We start from the raw sequence: 15297 nt of genomic DNA, 5'->3' as shown, positions 1-15297 counted from the left end.
ACAAACACACGCACACACATTCATAGCTGCCCTTTCCAAGAGGGTTCAGGCAGGGCCAAGGTCACAGAGGTGTGTGAGAACACATGCACGCACAAGCATGCGAGCACTCACACTCACACACACACACACACACACACAAACACGTGTGCACGGGTGCAGGGATGGTCTTTCTTGCCCATGATCTGCTGTTCCCAGGTGACTGGTGCCTGCACCTGGGCTTGTTACTGGGAATAGTCAGGTGGCCCTGGGCAGGGCCTACATGGACTTGGCTGGGTGCACAGTGAATGCATGTGGCTCATTGACAAGGGCCTGGGCTCACCCTCAGAGAAGGGGACCTGCTTCCCTCCAGGTCTGGCCTGGCCCCCACCTCGAGCTCCGGAGCCCCGCAAAGGGAGTTAACAGGAAACTGGGAATGTCGCCTCCGGACAGAGAGGGCTGTGTGCTCCTGGGCAGCCACGTGGCTGAGCCTGGGTCCGAGGGCCCACGGGTGTGCAGTCTGAGCTGGGTGTGGGGACCCAGAGCATCACAGGTCAGTCCTGCCGTCAGGGAGGGCACCCCTCACACTCAGGACCAGCAGCCCTGGAGGGAGGACTGGAGGCTCAGGTGGGCACAGGTGTGGAGGGAAGGGGGCTCCCGCCCAGCCTGAGGGCTTCCCTGAGGAAGAGGAAGGGCCTGGCTTCAGAAATGCACCAGAGACAGAGGGGGCGACAGACAGAGAGACAGAGGGAGGGAGAGACAGAGATGATGGAGACACACAGACAGAGAGAGACAGATAGGGGGAGAGTCAGAGATAATGGAGACACCGAGAGACAGACGGAGAGAGGTCTGAGCAGAGTGTGTGAGAGCAGAAAGGCAGCGTGTGGCTCGGGGAGGGTGTCTCACTCGGGAACCAGAGGAAGCTCCATGGACAAACCCCGGGCTCCTGCCTTCTCCAGTGATGGGGGGGCGCTCAGGGCCAAGGGACAGCAGAGCCCTCCCAGGCCAGCGGCCCCTTGCCCGGCCCCTCAGCCCTTTGCTACCAGGAGCCGTGTTTGTCGTTCTAAAACTACATTCAAGGAGACAGGGGCCCCTGCCACACCTGCTGTGGGTGGTTCCCTTTCCTTCCTCCTCTTTCTGCCACTTTGTCTAGGCAGGATAGACTGGGACACCACCATGGAGGGAGGCAGGCTGGTGAGGCACTGGCAGGAAGAGCCCCCGAGAGCCCACACCCAGCAGGCACCTTGTTGGCCCTTCCTCCGCCCCTGCATCGTACTCATACGATGTTGCAGGCACAGCTCACATACAGGACGCCCACAAACTCGAATGTCCGGGGATGGCTATGTCCCCGGCACAGAAAGGAGCTGGGCCCTGAGCTGGGCCTATTGATCCAGAGCCAAGGTCTCCTGGGATGAAGGTGGGGAGGGGGCTCCACAGTGGGAAGCAGGAGCCGGGCAGGCTGGGCCTGTGGGTGAGGACCGGGGAGCAAAGGGGTTGACAGGTGCATTTGTTAACAGCCCAAGTGCCAATCGGTAGGTGAGTGGATAAAATGTGTGGTACATTCACACCATGGAATACTATGCAGCTGTAAAAAGGAAGGACCTCTTACCTGTTGAGACAGCCTGGAGGGACCTGGAGGCTATTATGCTGAGTGAAATAAGCCAGTGGGAGAAAGACAAGTGTCACATGATCGCACTCATGTGGAATCTAATGAACCAAATAAACTGACAAATAAAACAGAACCATCGACATGGAAGCATGGAACAGAAGGACAGATCTCAGAGTGAAAGTGGAGGGAGGGCAGGAAGAGATGAATCCAGAACTTTTGTTTGGGTCAGTGGTTTGGGTCAGTGGTTCGATCTGTGGACTGAAGGGTCCCAGGTTCAATTTCAGTCAGGGGCAGGTGCCAGGGTGGTGGGCCTGATTCCCAGTAGAGTGTGTGTAGAAGGCAGCCAATCAAAGGTTCTCTCTCATCATTGATGTTTCTGGCTCTCTCTTTGTTCCCTTCCTCTCTGAAAAAAAAAACACAAAAAAAAACCAAACATATATTTTAAAAAGTAAACTAAACAAAATAGCCCAGCCGGTGTGGTTCAGTTGGCTGAGCGTATTCCCATGCACCAACAGGTCACCCTTCCCATTCCCAGTCAATGCACACGCAGGCCTCAATCCCCAGTAGGGGGCACGCAGGAGGGAGCCGATCCATCCTATATCATACAGGCTAATATGGAAATTGTTCCCACGGGAATTTGACCAACCAGGAGTTCGACCGCTGGCTATGATGTGCACTGACCGCCAGGGAGCAGCGTGGAATGAAGGAAGGCCCGAGTCAGCAGCCAGCAGGGCATGCAGGCGGGGGCATGGGGGAAGGAAGGCCCCAATCGGCCCTGGTCGCTGGCCAGGTCTAGGGACCCATCAGTGCATGCATTTCGTGCACCGGGCCTCTAGTGTATTAGATCTATGTTTCTCTCTCTCTCCTTCCCTCTCTAAAAACAAAATAAATTTTTAAAAAGTGACAGAAATGTTTAGAATAGGCAAATAGATTGAGACAGGAGGTAGAACATATTAATAGGACTCAGAGGAGGGGAGTTACTGTGAAATGGGTATAAAGTTTTTGTTTTAGTGATGCAAAGTTTTGGAACTACATAATGGTTATCATTGCACATTAGTTTGATTGCAATTAATATCACTGAATTGAAGTCTTATAAACTGTTCAACTAGAGTATTTTCTGTTATGTATATTTTACCCCGATGGTTTTTTAAAAAATATGTTTTTATTGATTTCAGAGAAGAAGGGAGAGGGAGTGAGAAATAGAAACATCAATGATGAGAGAGAATCACTGATCAGCTGCCTCCTGCAAGCCCACACTGGGGATCCAGCCCACAACCCAGGCATGGGCCCTTGACCAGAATCAAACCCGGGACCCTTCAGTCCTCAGGCCAATGCTCTGTCCTCTGAGCCAAACCGGCTAGGGCTTTCCTGATATTTAAAAAGTAACAGTTGCAAGGACCACCTCCTGACCCAGGACGGGGCTGCCTTCCTTTGGCGGAAGAGGGAGGAGTTTGGCTGGGCTTGTGGTTTCTGCTGCCCACCAGGAGGAATTGGTAGATTTCAAGTTCAGTAGGAACCCACCTGCACTAAGTGGGGGACTCTAGACAGATCAAAGCTGCCACTGGGGAAGGCGAGGCGGGGAGCACTGACCAGGGGCCTCTGTAGGGGACTTCCCTTTCTGTTCTCCAGGGCCCGGGCCTTCCTTTACCGAATTGGAACCCATCCTGAGAAGGCCTCTCTGGCGGCGTTGTGTCTGGGGAAGTGTGGAGAGCGGTTACAGTGTTTGGACAGGTTCAAACCTCAGATAATGAGAGGGCAGGTCCTCTGGTGGCAAAGCCACGTGCAAGTCCCTGCTTGGAGGACAAAGCCCTCCCAGCACAGTTATAACCAAAGGCTATAGTTATACACTTGACCGTATGGTCCGAACCTGCAGTCCCAGGTGGCACAGTGATAGAGGCTGCGGGAGGTGCAGCATTGATAGAGATCAGGTGCATGTAATTGAGTAGACTGCAAACCTGTGAGACACTGTAAACATCTTGAGCCCTTCCTTTGCCTCATGGAACTGGCTATTAAACAAAGACTCAGCGTGCAGGCTGTGGCCCTGTCTCAACATCCGAGAGCAGCGTCCCACCCAGCCCCAGCTTTATTCTCTTGTCTGTCATCTTCTATTATTTTTAAAAATATATATATATTATTAATTTTTGTACAGAGAGCCTGGGAGAGGGATAGAGAGTTAGAAACATCGATCAGCTGCCTCCTGCACACCCCCCACTGGGGATGTGCCCCCAACCAAGGTACATGCCCTTGACCCCAATCGAACATGGGAACCTTAGGTCTGTAGGCCGATGCTCTAACCACTGAGCCAAACTGATTAGTGCTTGTCTGTCCTTCTTTAATCCTTCACCACCCCCGCCCCCCTTCAGGTTCACCCCTGGCCGTGCTGAGCGAGGCCCAGGGAAGGAATTGTGATGCAGCTCATTTAAGGCGAAAGCTGGGCCCCGGGAACCAGGAGCTGCCGCTCTTCTCAGGCTTCATTTCACCCAGGACCAGGCGCTGGACCGCCCCCCTCGCCTGCCCGCACGTGGTCTGAGGAGTCCCAGGTGAGTGTGGGTTTGCAGGATAGACGTGCTGATTCCTGCCCCCTCCCCGCTGGCCCGGAGGAACCCAGGGCTGTGAGGTCTGAGGTCCTCATCTCCGGATGTGACCAGATTAGACTCCCTGGTCCTGAAGGGTAGACGGGCTGGAGCCCTGAGAGCCCGCAGCCCCTGGCTGGCTGCCCTCGCTGACCAGGGCTGTGCTGTGGTTCTACCATGGGGAGGTGGGCGCTTGGATCCTCTCGTGGGGGAGGTGAAAGGATGGGGTAGGGCGGGTGGGAGGAACACCACCCACACTGCCCGCTGTTCCCACCGCCTGGCAGGGAAACACTGGACCATGTGCATCAGGGTGGCCGGCAGGCGCCCTGAGCTTCCCCTGCCATGCACACACCCCAAGCAGGAGCCTTCTCTCCTCTGAGCCCTCACGCCTGCTCTGAGCTGGCCTGGTGAGCTTTGGCATCTCAGACCTGGGCTTGAGTCCTCGCTGTGAGGGCCTGGGGCACGTGAGCCCTCTTGGAGCCCTGGCGTTGTAGGACATGGGCCAGCATGGCCAGCTTCTGATGGAAGCAGTGGCTGAACCTCCCCAGGCACAGAGAAGGGAGGGGGAGGGACGAGGATGGGAGACCAAGGCCCTGTGGGCGTGGGCCGGCATCATGGTGGACACCCTCCAGGCACCCGCCTGAGCTAGACAGGGGGAGGGGGAGCATCTAGAAAAGGCCTCAGCCCAATTTTATTAAATGGCCCAATGGGAGGACCGAATCAGCGTGTCAGGAAACAGCTGAGCCCATAGCACGCAGCCAATGAGGACCCGGAGTACGGCCGATTAAGTGGACTGTGTTCCCGCCCCAGTTGAGCCTGTGCAGTGGGTGGACACCCGCTCTCCAGAGCCCAGTCAAGGTCTCGCTTTCACCGCACTTGTTTCTCCGAGTCCCTATTTGAGTTCGGACAGGTGAGCCTGTCTCACAGTGACTGTCTACAACGGGGTGTCCACAGTTTCCACCACCTGGGCCATGTGAGGTCAGGATGGGGGAGCCCTCGGTGCAGGCGGTGCCACGTCCCAGACCTTGCTGAGGTGGCCATGGCCCTGCGTCTGACCTCTGCCTCCTGCTCCCCTCCGGACTCTGCCAGAGCCAGCGGGCAGCAGCCCTGGCCATGCCGGTGGGCACCCAAGGCCCAGCCCTGTCCCCTCGGCTCTGAGCCCAGCGGGATGCGTTACTGTCTCTGCCTGGGACCCAGCTGGAGGCGAATCCGTTTCTCTCCCAGGCCATTCCCGTTAAACAGAGCCCGCTCCCCGAACCCTAAGGGCATGGCCAAGGCTGGGCCTACTGGTCCAGAGGCAGCTGCCCACATGTCCCACCCACTCCCCCATCAGGGCCTTCAGCCTGAGCTCAGCCCTGGTGCTGATGCTTCTCTGACCCTCTTTTCTCCTCTGAAATGAGGGGGGCACCCCAATTCCTGAGCTGGACATAGGCAGAGACTGGGCGGACAGCTGAGGTCATGAGGGCAAAGAGGGTTGCCAGAGAGAGAAGCGGCTTTATTCAGGAAGAGCTGGGGAGGGAGGTGGGCTCCCTGGGTCCCACCTATGGCCTCCGGGACAAGGACATTAGAGCTGATAGCTGCGGACATCTGAGCCCCCTCAGAGTCACCAGTGGGGGGCTCAGGGGGAGCCCTCAGAGTCGTCCGACGAAGCCACAAGGGTGGCCCCGTCTCCATTCACAGTGGGCAGTGCCTGGTAGGTCTGGGTCCAGTACTGCAGGTAGCTGCTCCTCAGGTGCTGCTTCATGGACTGGCCATCCATCTTGTTGTTAATTTCCAGGTAGTTGTCGTTTTCCTGGGTGTAGGGCTCCCATTGGGTGGGCACAGCCGAGTGGCCCTGGTTGGGGTCCCTGCAGATGAGGAAAAGGCCGTGTGGGGTCTGAGGGCTCACAGGAGGCTGGAGACCTCCATGCTGACCCGAACCACCAGGGCACCTCACTGTCTCCTGGGCACGGGCTGGGCATGTACATGTTCTGCGCCCAACCATGAGCTCTATCCTCACAAACAGGGGGTACTGAGGCTCAGGGAGGTTAGTGTACGTGAGGGGACAGGCATGTGGGCCCAGGTGGCAGGAGGCCTGGCCCAACCTCACCCGCCTTACCCAGTTCTGGCAAAGTTGGTCCAGTAGGCGATCATGGTCCGGGAGACAGTCCTGTCTTGGGCCCGGTAGATCAGGGGGTTGTCGAAGGGCTTCCCATACACATAGGGGAGTTCAGTGATGTGGTCGGCGCCCATCCAGCTTGGGTACAATGGAATGCGAGAGGGATGGGAGAACAGGTAGGTGTAGGTCCGGGCACTCCTGAGGAGGGAGGGACACGGCCCAAGTTGCCAGGGAGCTCACCTGGGCCCTCCAGCCAAGAGCTGGGCCCTGGAGGGAGGCCCTGGGGAGAGCAGGGAGGAACCGGGAAATCCCCAGACTCAGGAGGGACCTGGGTCCCTGCATCGGGGAAGGGAAGGCCGTGGGGTTTGTGGTTCTGGGATGTCAAGTGTATCCACACTTCCCTCCACAAAGCCTATGGAGGCGTCTTCCTTCCTTTTCTCTGCAGATGAGTCTGTGTTCTTTGTCAGGAACATACCTGACCCACCCAATGAACAACACAAGTTCATGTAGTTGCTACAAGCTTTCATCCTACACTTCCTAGGCATCGCTTTCTCTCCCTTCCGTGTCGGCATCCCTAATGTGCTTTTTATTTGCACTGGAGGTTTACCAGGTGGCCGCAGGCCAAAGTTGTTATGAATGTTGGCAAACTCCAAACCCCCAACAGAGACCATCATCCCGTGTTCTGTCCCCCTCGGCCTGGGGGCTGCGGGGAGGCTGCAGACACTGCAGGGAGGCCTGTGGGCTGAGGGAATGGGGGACTGATAACCTGATAGATAGAGCACCTGAATTAATCTGAACGGTAACCCTATTATTTTCAATCTTACAACACACATACTTATGTGAAGAGGGGGTTAAGTTTTCCTTAAATTTCCTTTGAAGGCCTGTGCAAAGCAATGAAGGAGGTGACTCAGCTGTGAATCCAGCAAGCAGAACCGATAAGCAGGGACACACTGACCCACCAGGAGTCAAAACATCATCTCATCCCCATCATCTCATCCCCATCATCTCATCCCCATCATCTCATCCCCATCATCTCATCCCCATCATCTCATCCCCATCTTCTCATCCCCATCATCTCATCCCCATCATCTCATCCCCATCATCTCATCCCCATCATCTCATCCCCATCATCTCATCCCCATCATCTCATCCCCATCATCTCATCCCCATCATCTCATCCCCATCATCTCATCCCCATCATCTCATCCCCATCATCTCATCCCCATCATCTCATCCCCATCATCTCATCCCCATCATCTCATCCCCATTATTTCATCCCCATCATCTCAGCCACATCATCTCATCCCCATCATCTCATCCCCATCATCTCATCCCCATCATCTCATCCCCATTATCTCATCCCCATCATCTCATCCCCATCATCTCATCCCCATCATCTCATCCCCATCATCTCATCCCCATCATCTCATCCCCATCATCTCATCCCCATCATCTCATGGTTCAGTGACTACAATAGCTGATGTGTGCGGACACCCAGGGCTGTCTGTACGAAGCACCCCAGCCCCTTCGCCTTTATAGTCCTGTCCCCTACACCTGCTGGAAAACAGGATTTGATTGGTTGTAAGCACGCTGTCTTCTTGGTTGGCTGGCCTTCTCAATAAACACCTCATATGGTTCAACCCGGCCTTCGTTATTGGACACAGGGACAGGCAACCCCAGCCCACCCGGGGGCTTCCCAGTAGCATGAGGAGGGTTTTGTGAAGGCCCCTGAGCTGGGAGGTGAGGAGGGGCTTTCTCAAGTCTCGTCAGGCCTGGGCAAGGCAGATGGTGCAGGCGCCACTGGGACACCGTCACGGCTTTCCCGGGCCTCCCTGACCCCCTGAGCAACCCACTGGGAGGCCTTGCTGGGCAGGTCCATGACCCAGGCCTCTACTGTCAGGGCCCTCACTTGGCATTGGCTCTGTGCTGGGCCATGGCCATCTTCGTGGGCATCAGGAAGAGGACGTCGGTCTCAAAGTCCACCACCGTCTTCTTCTTGGCCTCTTGGGAGGAGTCCTCGGCCCAGGACGCCGTGTAGAAGTCAAAGGTGGCATTGGCACCTCTGGGCCCCTTGGCAATGGTGAGCCCACTGACCAGCTTGAAGAAGTCCTCCCTGCAGGGACAAGCCAACACTGGATCCTGGAACTGGGCCAGCGTAGCATCCCCCCCAAACCACCGCAAGGGGCCTGCGGATGGCCCGCTACACCGGCCAACAACCTTCTCCAGCTGAGGCCTCCCCATGAGGCCCCAGGCACTGCCCTAGCCCTGAACCCTACTCACCTTGTGACGGTCAGCAAGGCCACATTGATGGCCGGCACGTCAACGCTGGCAAAGAGGTGGCCGTCCATGTCGTTGGTGCCAGCGATGTAGTCGATGTCGGCCGCGTTGGCAAAGAGGTTGATGGGGTCGTCGGGGATGAAGTCTCCGTCCACGACAGGCAAGAGGCCCAAATAGTACAGGCCTGGGTCTGCTTGGAGAGCAGGGGTCCTCACAGCTTTCAGAGCCCCCCTGCCAGACCCCAGGCCCAGGGGCAGCCCCTGCCTCCTCTGATCCTGACCAGGGTCCTCAGCCTGTCCCCTGACATGGGGCCTGGATAATTCTAAGGCCTGGGCTGCCCTGCGGGTGTGGAGCAGCTTCCCTGGCCCCGTCCGCTAGAGGTCAGCACCCCACAGTGTGGCGGCCCAGACTGTGTGCAGATGCCACGGGCTCCCTGGGCCAAACCTTCCCGCTGACCGCCACTGGGCCTGAGGCCCCTGAAATTGGGTGCAAATGACTGTTTCTGTCCGTTGTTGGGGGAAAAGGTGCACCAGCTTCCCAAGGGGGTCAGGACCCAGGGAGGCTCAGAGGGAGGGATGGCGCCCTCAGCACAGCCATTCGAGGCCACGGAGGCAACAAGGGCCCCGGCGGCACCGGGCTCCCAGGGACGCCAGTGAGCGAGTGACAGGTCAGACAGCAGCCCCCCAATCCTCACTTGTTTGGGAGCATGGCCGTGCCCCCATATGGAGCCCCCACTCACACTTCCGTCCCAACAGGGGCATCTTATAGGCCAACGTCAGGGCCCGGGGGTCGGTGGCCTTCAGACACTTGGCCATCCTGGCGGTATCGTCCAGGGGGCAGCCCACCTTCTTGGCGATCTGGGGGTTGCGGGGAGACAGGTAGGTGAGGCCAGTGTGGGGCAGATGGCCATGGGGACCCGGACAGGGCATGGACAGGAGGTAACCCTTCCCCCGACCACCGCAGCTCCCCTTTACCCCTTTGGCCCAGGAGAGAGGGTTCTTCTGGATGGCCCAGGGGGTCAGCGCCACGCCGCTTTGGCTGATGGCTCGCCGGATGAGGCACTTGTTGTAGGGAGAGAGGATCTGCGACACACAGAGGTCCTGTCACCATGGCCTCGCCTCTCCTGCCCACCCGGGCGCCACCAGGGACAGCCAGACTGTCAGCTTCATGCTGTTCCCCACAATCCCCATATGCTCCCCCAGTTTCCATCACCTTACCCAGCCACATCAGCTCCCCCAGTTCCCATCACCTCACACAGCCCCAACAGCTCCCCCAGTTCCCATCAGCTTACCCAGCCCCATCTGCTCCCCCAGGTCCCATAACCTCACACAGCCACATCAGCTCCCCCAGTTCCCATCAGCTTACCCAGCCCCATCAGCTCACCCAGTTCCAATCGTATCACCCAGCCCCATCAGCTCATCCAGCCTCCATCAGCTCCCCCAACACCCGTCAGTTCCCTAAGCCCCCATTAGTTCTCCTAGCTCCCATCAGCTGCCCCCGAGCGTCCCGCTAACACCCTGGGAGGAAGGCCCACCCTCCCACTGTCCTTTAGACCTGCAGAGAGACGCTGACACTTCCAGATGATTGCCCAAAGATGGTGATGTTGTCGGGGTCCCCCCCGAAGGCCGCAATGTTCCTCTTCACCCACGCAATGGCCATGTGCTGGTCCCGAAGGCCATAGTTACCTGGGGCGGATGGGGGAGCCCATCAGGACTGCAGTGGGGGGAGAGCGTCCTCCATGTGGAGTCTCCTGTCAAGCCCCAGGATGGCGCAGGGCGGGTCCCAGGAGGCTGTTGAATGAGGTGCTGGAGGGGGTGTGGGGCTCAGGTAGGGGACCAGGACTGGGAGGGCCAGGCTGTTCTACTCTCTCCCTGACACGGTCCCTCTTGTTGTCTGTCTGTCCTACGACTCTGTGTCCCCTGAGTCACCACGTCAGTGTCTCATCTTCTGTTTCTCCCTGGGACCCTGTCCCTGCTCCCTGGTCATCCTGGGTCCGCGTATCTGCTCCCTGGTGTCCCTGGGTCCCTGCATGGCTGGCTGGCAGCCTCTTCTCTCGCTACAGCTGCCAATGGGCTCCTGTGTCTCACTGTCCATCCCCAGATTCCTGCTCTGCCAGTAGAATTCTGGGTCTCTCTGGGAGGCTGTCAGGAATTGTTCGGTGAAAGTGTTGCTGAAGGGCCCCTGCCTGCTCCCTCACCCCTGGACTCACGCGACCAACACACCTGGCAGGTTGGCGTCCCCAGTGCTGAGGAAGCCCAGCGGCCCAACACGGTGGTTGAAGGTGACCAAAATGACGTTGCCCCGTGTGACGATCTCCTCCCCATCGAACTGATAGTCACTGAAGAACTTTAACCCTTGGCCGGTGCCAAAGAAGAAGGCCCCTCCGAAGATCCAGATCATGACAGGCAAATTCTGGGAAACTGAGGCAGGAGAGCAGTCCCGGTGACCCCAGATGCCCCTCCCCATCCCCTCTGGGTGCTTGTTTCAGGGAATTTCAGCTCTGGAGGCCACACACAGCCAAGGGGCTGGGCAGGTCTGGGCAGGTCTGGGCCTCTGGCTGCCTGGGCACTTTCTGCAGGTTCAGGGACCAGGAAGGCATGGGGTGGGGGGGATGCACCTTCCTTCTTGCCCTGGGGTACCCAGATGTTGAGGTAGAGGCAGTCCTCGGAGCCCCTGGTATTTAACTGGGTGAGACCGATTTGCAGGCATCGCTGCTTGAAGTCCTTGGCCTTCAGGGTCCCTGTGGGTGACCAGAGGGGCTGGCATGAGGATGGTGGCCCCATACCCCACCGCAGGCACAGGGCCAGCCCGGCACCCCCGTTCCCCCCCCCCACGGACTCCCACCTTGCCAGCCGGGGTGCGGCTGGGGGTTCTCCAGGACCTTGGGTGGGGCGGCGAAGGGGATGCCCTTGAAGATGTCCACAGAGCGGCCGCCGATGCCCAAGAGGCCCAGCTTCTTGTTGACGCCCTCCACGAAGCCCCCTTCTGTGTGCACCACGCCCAGCTGGGGAGAGGGCCAGGCTCAGGTGGCACAGGCTAGGCGGCTAGTGGGGTGGGGCAACCCCAGCAGGTTCTAGGGGTCCAGGACAGCTTCTAGGTAGGGACCCTAGTCACGCCCGCCTGTAGCTGTGGGTTCCAGTGGAAGCCCCGCTCCTCGCCCCATGGCAGGGCCCTGAGGAAGGAGACCCTGTAGCTGCCCCGAGGCTCCTGAGTGACCCCGGAGGGGCCCCGGCCGCTGGCAAGCTGGTGGCTGTTGCACCTTCTTGGGGGCCAGGGCCGGGGCCTGGGCTCCGGGTTGAACTAGACCGAGGTCCAGACTCCTGTTCCGGCGCTGGGGGCTGTGATGGGCAACCTGCTGGCCTGCTCAGGGCCCAGCTCCCTTCTGTGCGGGGCCATGGCCATCCCCGGACAGAGGAACACCCTGAGGGCCCTGGTGGCCAAGGCGGACTCCGCAACTCAGCACTGAGGACGCCAGTGACCCTGGGTGTTGTTTGTGTTTGGCGTCAGTCACCCTGTGTGCCCTGGAGAGCGCCTGTACCAGAACGTATTCGTGGTTCTGACGTTCCAGTTCGCGGGCGTCCTGTATTTGAGCTGCGCCTGCGCCACAGTGTGAGCGCGGATGCAGAAGCCGAGGAAGGGCCAGGAAAGTGCCTGCTGGGTGTGGGCTCTCGGGGGCTCCTCCTGCCAGCGCCTGACCTGCCTGCCCCCCTTCACCCTCTACCGTCCCTTCTCCCCTCCGCGGTGCCCGACCCAGGTCCCAGGCCGGGTTTGGGGAGCAGACAGGGGCCCCTCCTCGCCCGCTGGACTCCCGCTTACCGTTGCTGTGCTCACTACTGCCAAGCAGCAGGCGAGGCCTAAGACAGTCAGCTCCAGGTGTCCCATGGTGCTTGTGCCTGTCTCAGGGCCCCTGCCCCTGAGCAGGGGTATTTATGGGGCGGGACATCCGGGAGACATCCGGGAGCCACCGGGGCTGGCAGCTGCCTGTGGATGGTTCCCTTCCCCTCCCCTCCCTCTGCCCCTTCCTCCAGGCAGGATAGCTGCCATTTCCAGCCAGGCTCAGGGCCAAGGTCATGCAGGTGTGTGCACACAGACACTCACATACACAGTCACATGCAGAGCTGCCCTTTCCAGCCAAGTTCAGGGCCAAGGTCATGCAGGTGTGGGCACACAGACACTCACATACACAGTCACATGCATAGCTGCCCTTTCCAGGTGGGTTCAGGGCCAAGGTCATGCAGGTGTGGGCACACATACACACACACACACACACACACACACACGTGCACGGGTGCAGGGATGGTCCTCCTTGCCCATGATCTGCTGTTCGTGGGTGCCTGGTGCCCTCAGTGCACCTGGGCTGGTAACTGGAAATACTCAGGTGGCCCAGGCCAGGGGCTGAGGGTTGGGGCCTTGGTGGGTGCAATAGTGGCTCATTGACAAGGGCCTGGGCTCACCCTCAGAGAAGGGGGCCTGCTTCCCACCAGGCCCGGCCTGGCCCCCTCCTGGAGCTCCAGGGCCCAGCAAAGGGAGTTCGCAGGGGACTGGGCATGTCGCCTTCGGACAGAGAGGGCTGTGTGCTCCTGGGCAGCCACGTGGCTGAGCCAGGGTCTGAGGGCCACTGGTGTGCAGTCCGAGCTGGGTGTGGGGCCCAGAGCAACACAGGGCGATCCTGCCCTCAGGGAGGGCACGCCTCACACTCAGCACCGGCAGAGAGACGTTAGGGGTGGGGGTGAGGGTGGGGAGAACAGACAGGAAGACAGAGGGAGAGACAGATAATGGAGACACACAGAGGCAGAGGGAGAGAGGTCTGGGCAGAGTGTGTGAGAGCAGAAGGGCAGCGTGTCGCTCGGGGAGGGTGTCTCACTCAGGAACCAGAGGAAGCTCCATGGACAAACCCCGGGCTCCTGTCTTTGTGGAGTTGGCAGCACTGCCTTCTCCAGGGATGGGGGGCGCTCAGGGCCCGGGGACAGCAGAGCCCTCCCAGGCCCACGGCCCCTCGCCCGGGCCCCTCAGCCCTTCGCTACCAGGAGCCGTGCTTGTACACAGGCCACAGCCCGGCTCATGTCACGCCTGGGGCTGTGCCCAGCACCACATGGATCCACAGACACCAGCCACACTGGCTGCCTGCAGATCCCGAGCCCAGGTCTCCTGCGATGCAGGTGGGGAGGGCCCCACAGTGGGAAGCAGGAGCCGGGCAGGCTGGGCCTGTGGGTGAGGACCTGGGGGCAAAGGGTTTGAGGGTGTGTTTGTTAAGTGCCCATCGGTAGGTGAGTGGATAAAAGGCTGTGGTACATTCACACCTTGGAATACTTTGTGGCTGTAAAAAGGAAGGGACTCTGACCTGTTGAGACAGCCTAGAGTAGTGATGGTGAACCTCCGACACACCTGTCAGAGGTCACACGCGAACTCATTTTTTTGGTTGATTTTTCTTTGTTAAATGGCATTTAAATATATAAAATAAATATCAAAAATGTAAGTGTTTCTTTTACTATGGTTGCAAATATCAAAAAATTTCTGTATGTGACACGGCACCAGAGTTAAGTTAGGGTTTTTCAAAATGCTGACACGCCGAGCTCAAAAGGTTCGCCATCACTGGCCTAGAGGGACCTGGAGGCTATTGTGCTGAGTGAAGTAAGCCAGTGGGAGAAAGACAAGTGTCACATGATCTCACGCATGTGGAATCTAATGAACCAAATAAACTGACAAATAAAACAGAACCATTGACATGGAAGCATGAAACAGAGGGACAGATCTCGGAGTGAAGGTAGAGGGAGAGCTGGAAGAAATTCATCAAGAACTCCTGTGCATAGACGCAGGGCCCCTGGACACAGACAATAGACAGGGGAGGGACTGGGGTGGGTGGGTGGGAGCTGGGTGCACAGGGGAAAATGGGGGAAATGGCAGACATCAACAATAAAATCAAATTTAAAAATAAATAAAATAGGCCGCAGCCAGTTTGGCTCAGTGGTTTGATCTGTGGACTGAAGGGTCCCAGGTTCAATTTCAGTCAGGGGCAGGTGCCAGGGTGGTGGGCCTGATTCCCAGTAGAGTGTGTGTAGAAGGCAGCCAATCAAAGGTTCTCTCTCATCATTGATGTTTCTGGCTCTCATTCCCGCTCCCTTACTCTCTGAAATAAAAAATACATATATTTTAAAAAGTAAAATAAACAAAATAGCCCGGCCGGTGTGGTTCAGTTGGCTGAGTGTCTTCCCATGCACCAACAGGTCACCCTTCCCATTCGCAGTCAATGCACATGCAGGCCTCAATCCCCAGTAGGGGGCACGCAGGAGGGAGCCGATCCATCCTATACAATAAAGGCTAATATGGAAATTGTTCCCACGGGAATTTGACCAACCAGGAGTTCGACCGCTGGCTATGATGTGCACTGACCACCAGGGAGCAGCGTGGAATGAAGGGAAGCCCAAGTTGGCAGCCAGCAGTGCATGTAGACTGGGGCACGGGGGAAGGAAGGCCCCAATTGGCCCTGGTCGCTGGCCAGGTCTAGGGACCCATCAGTGCATGCATTTCGTGCACCGGGCCTCTAGTGTATTAGATCTATGTTTCTCTCTCTCTCCTTCCCTCTCTAAAAACAAAATAAATTTTTAAAAAGTGACAGAAATGTTTAGAATAGGCAAATAGACTGAGACAGGAGGTAGAATATATTAATAGGACTCAGAGGAGGGCAGTTACTGTGAAATGGGTACAAAGTTTTTGTTTTAGTGATGCAAAGTTTTTGGAACTACATAATGGTTATCATTGCACGT

General features: G+C 57.9%; 1 protein-coding gene across 1 annotated transcript; it reads right to left on the bottom strand.

Annotated features, from left to right (window-relative positions):
* Positions 1–5776: 5776 nt before the first annotated feature.
* LOC308527785 (bile salt-activated lipase-like) lies at positions 5777–12415 on the bottom strand (the record flags this gene model as incomplete). The annotated part of the gene is made up of 11 exons (XM_081103180.1): positions 5777–6005; positions 6257–6454; positions 8166–8369; positions 8537–8723; positions 9273–9390; positions 9508–9615; positions 10088–10218; positions 10756–10953; positions 11151–11273; positions 11378–11537; positions 12350–12415. 11 exons carry the CDS (start codon positions 12413–12415, stop codon positions 5777–5779), a joined length of 1722 nt encoding a protein of 573 aa, XP_080959306.1.
* Between the last annotated feature and the right edge of the window lie 2882 nt (positions 12416–15297).

Source organism: Myotis nattereri (assembly GCF_964212035.1).
Source record: "Myotis nattereri genome assembly, chromosome: 12".
Lineage (NCBI taxonomy): Eukaryota > Metazoa > Chordata > Mammalia > Chiroptera > Vespertilionidae > Myotis > Myotis nattereri.
The sequence above is the reverse complement of the archived record's forward strand: the minus strand, read 5'-3'. Positions and strand labels throughout refer to the sequence as shown.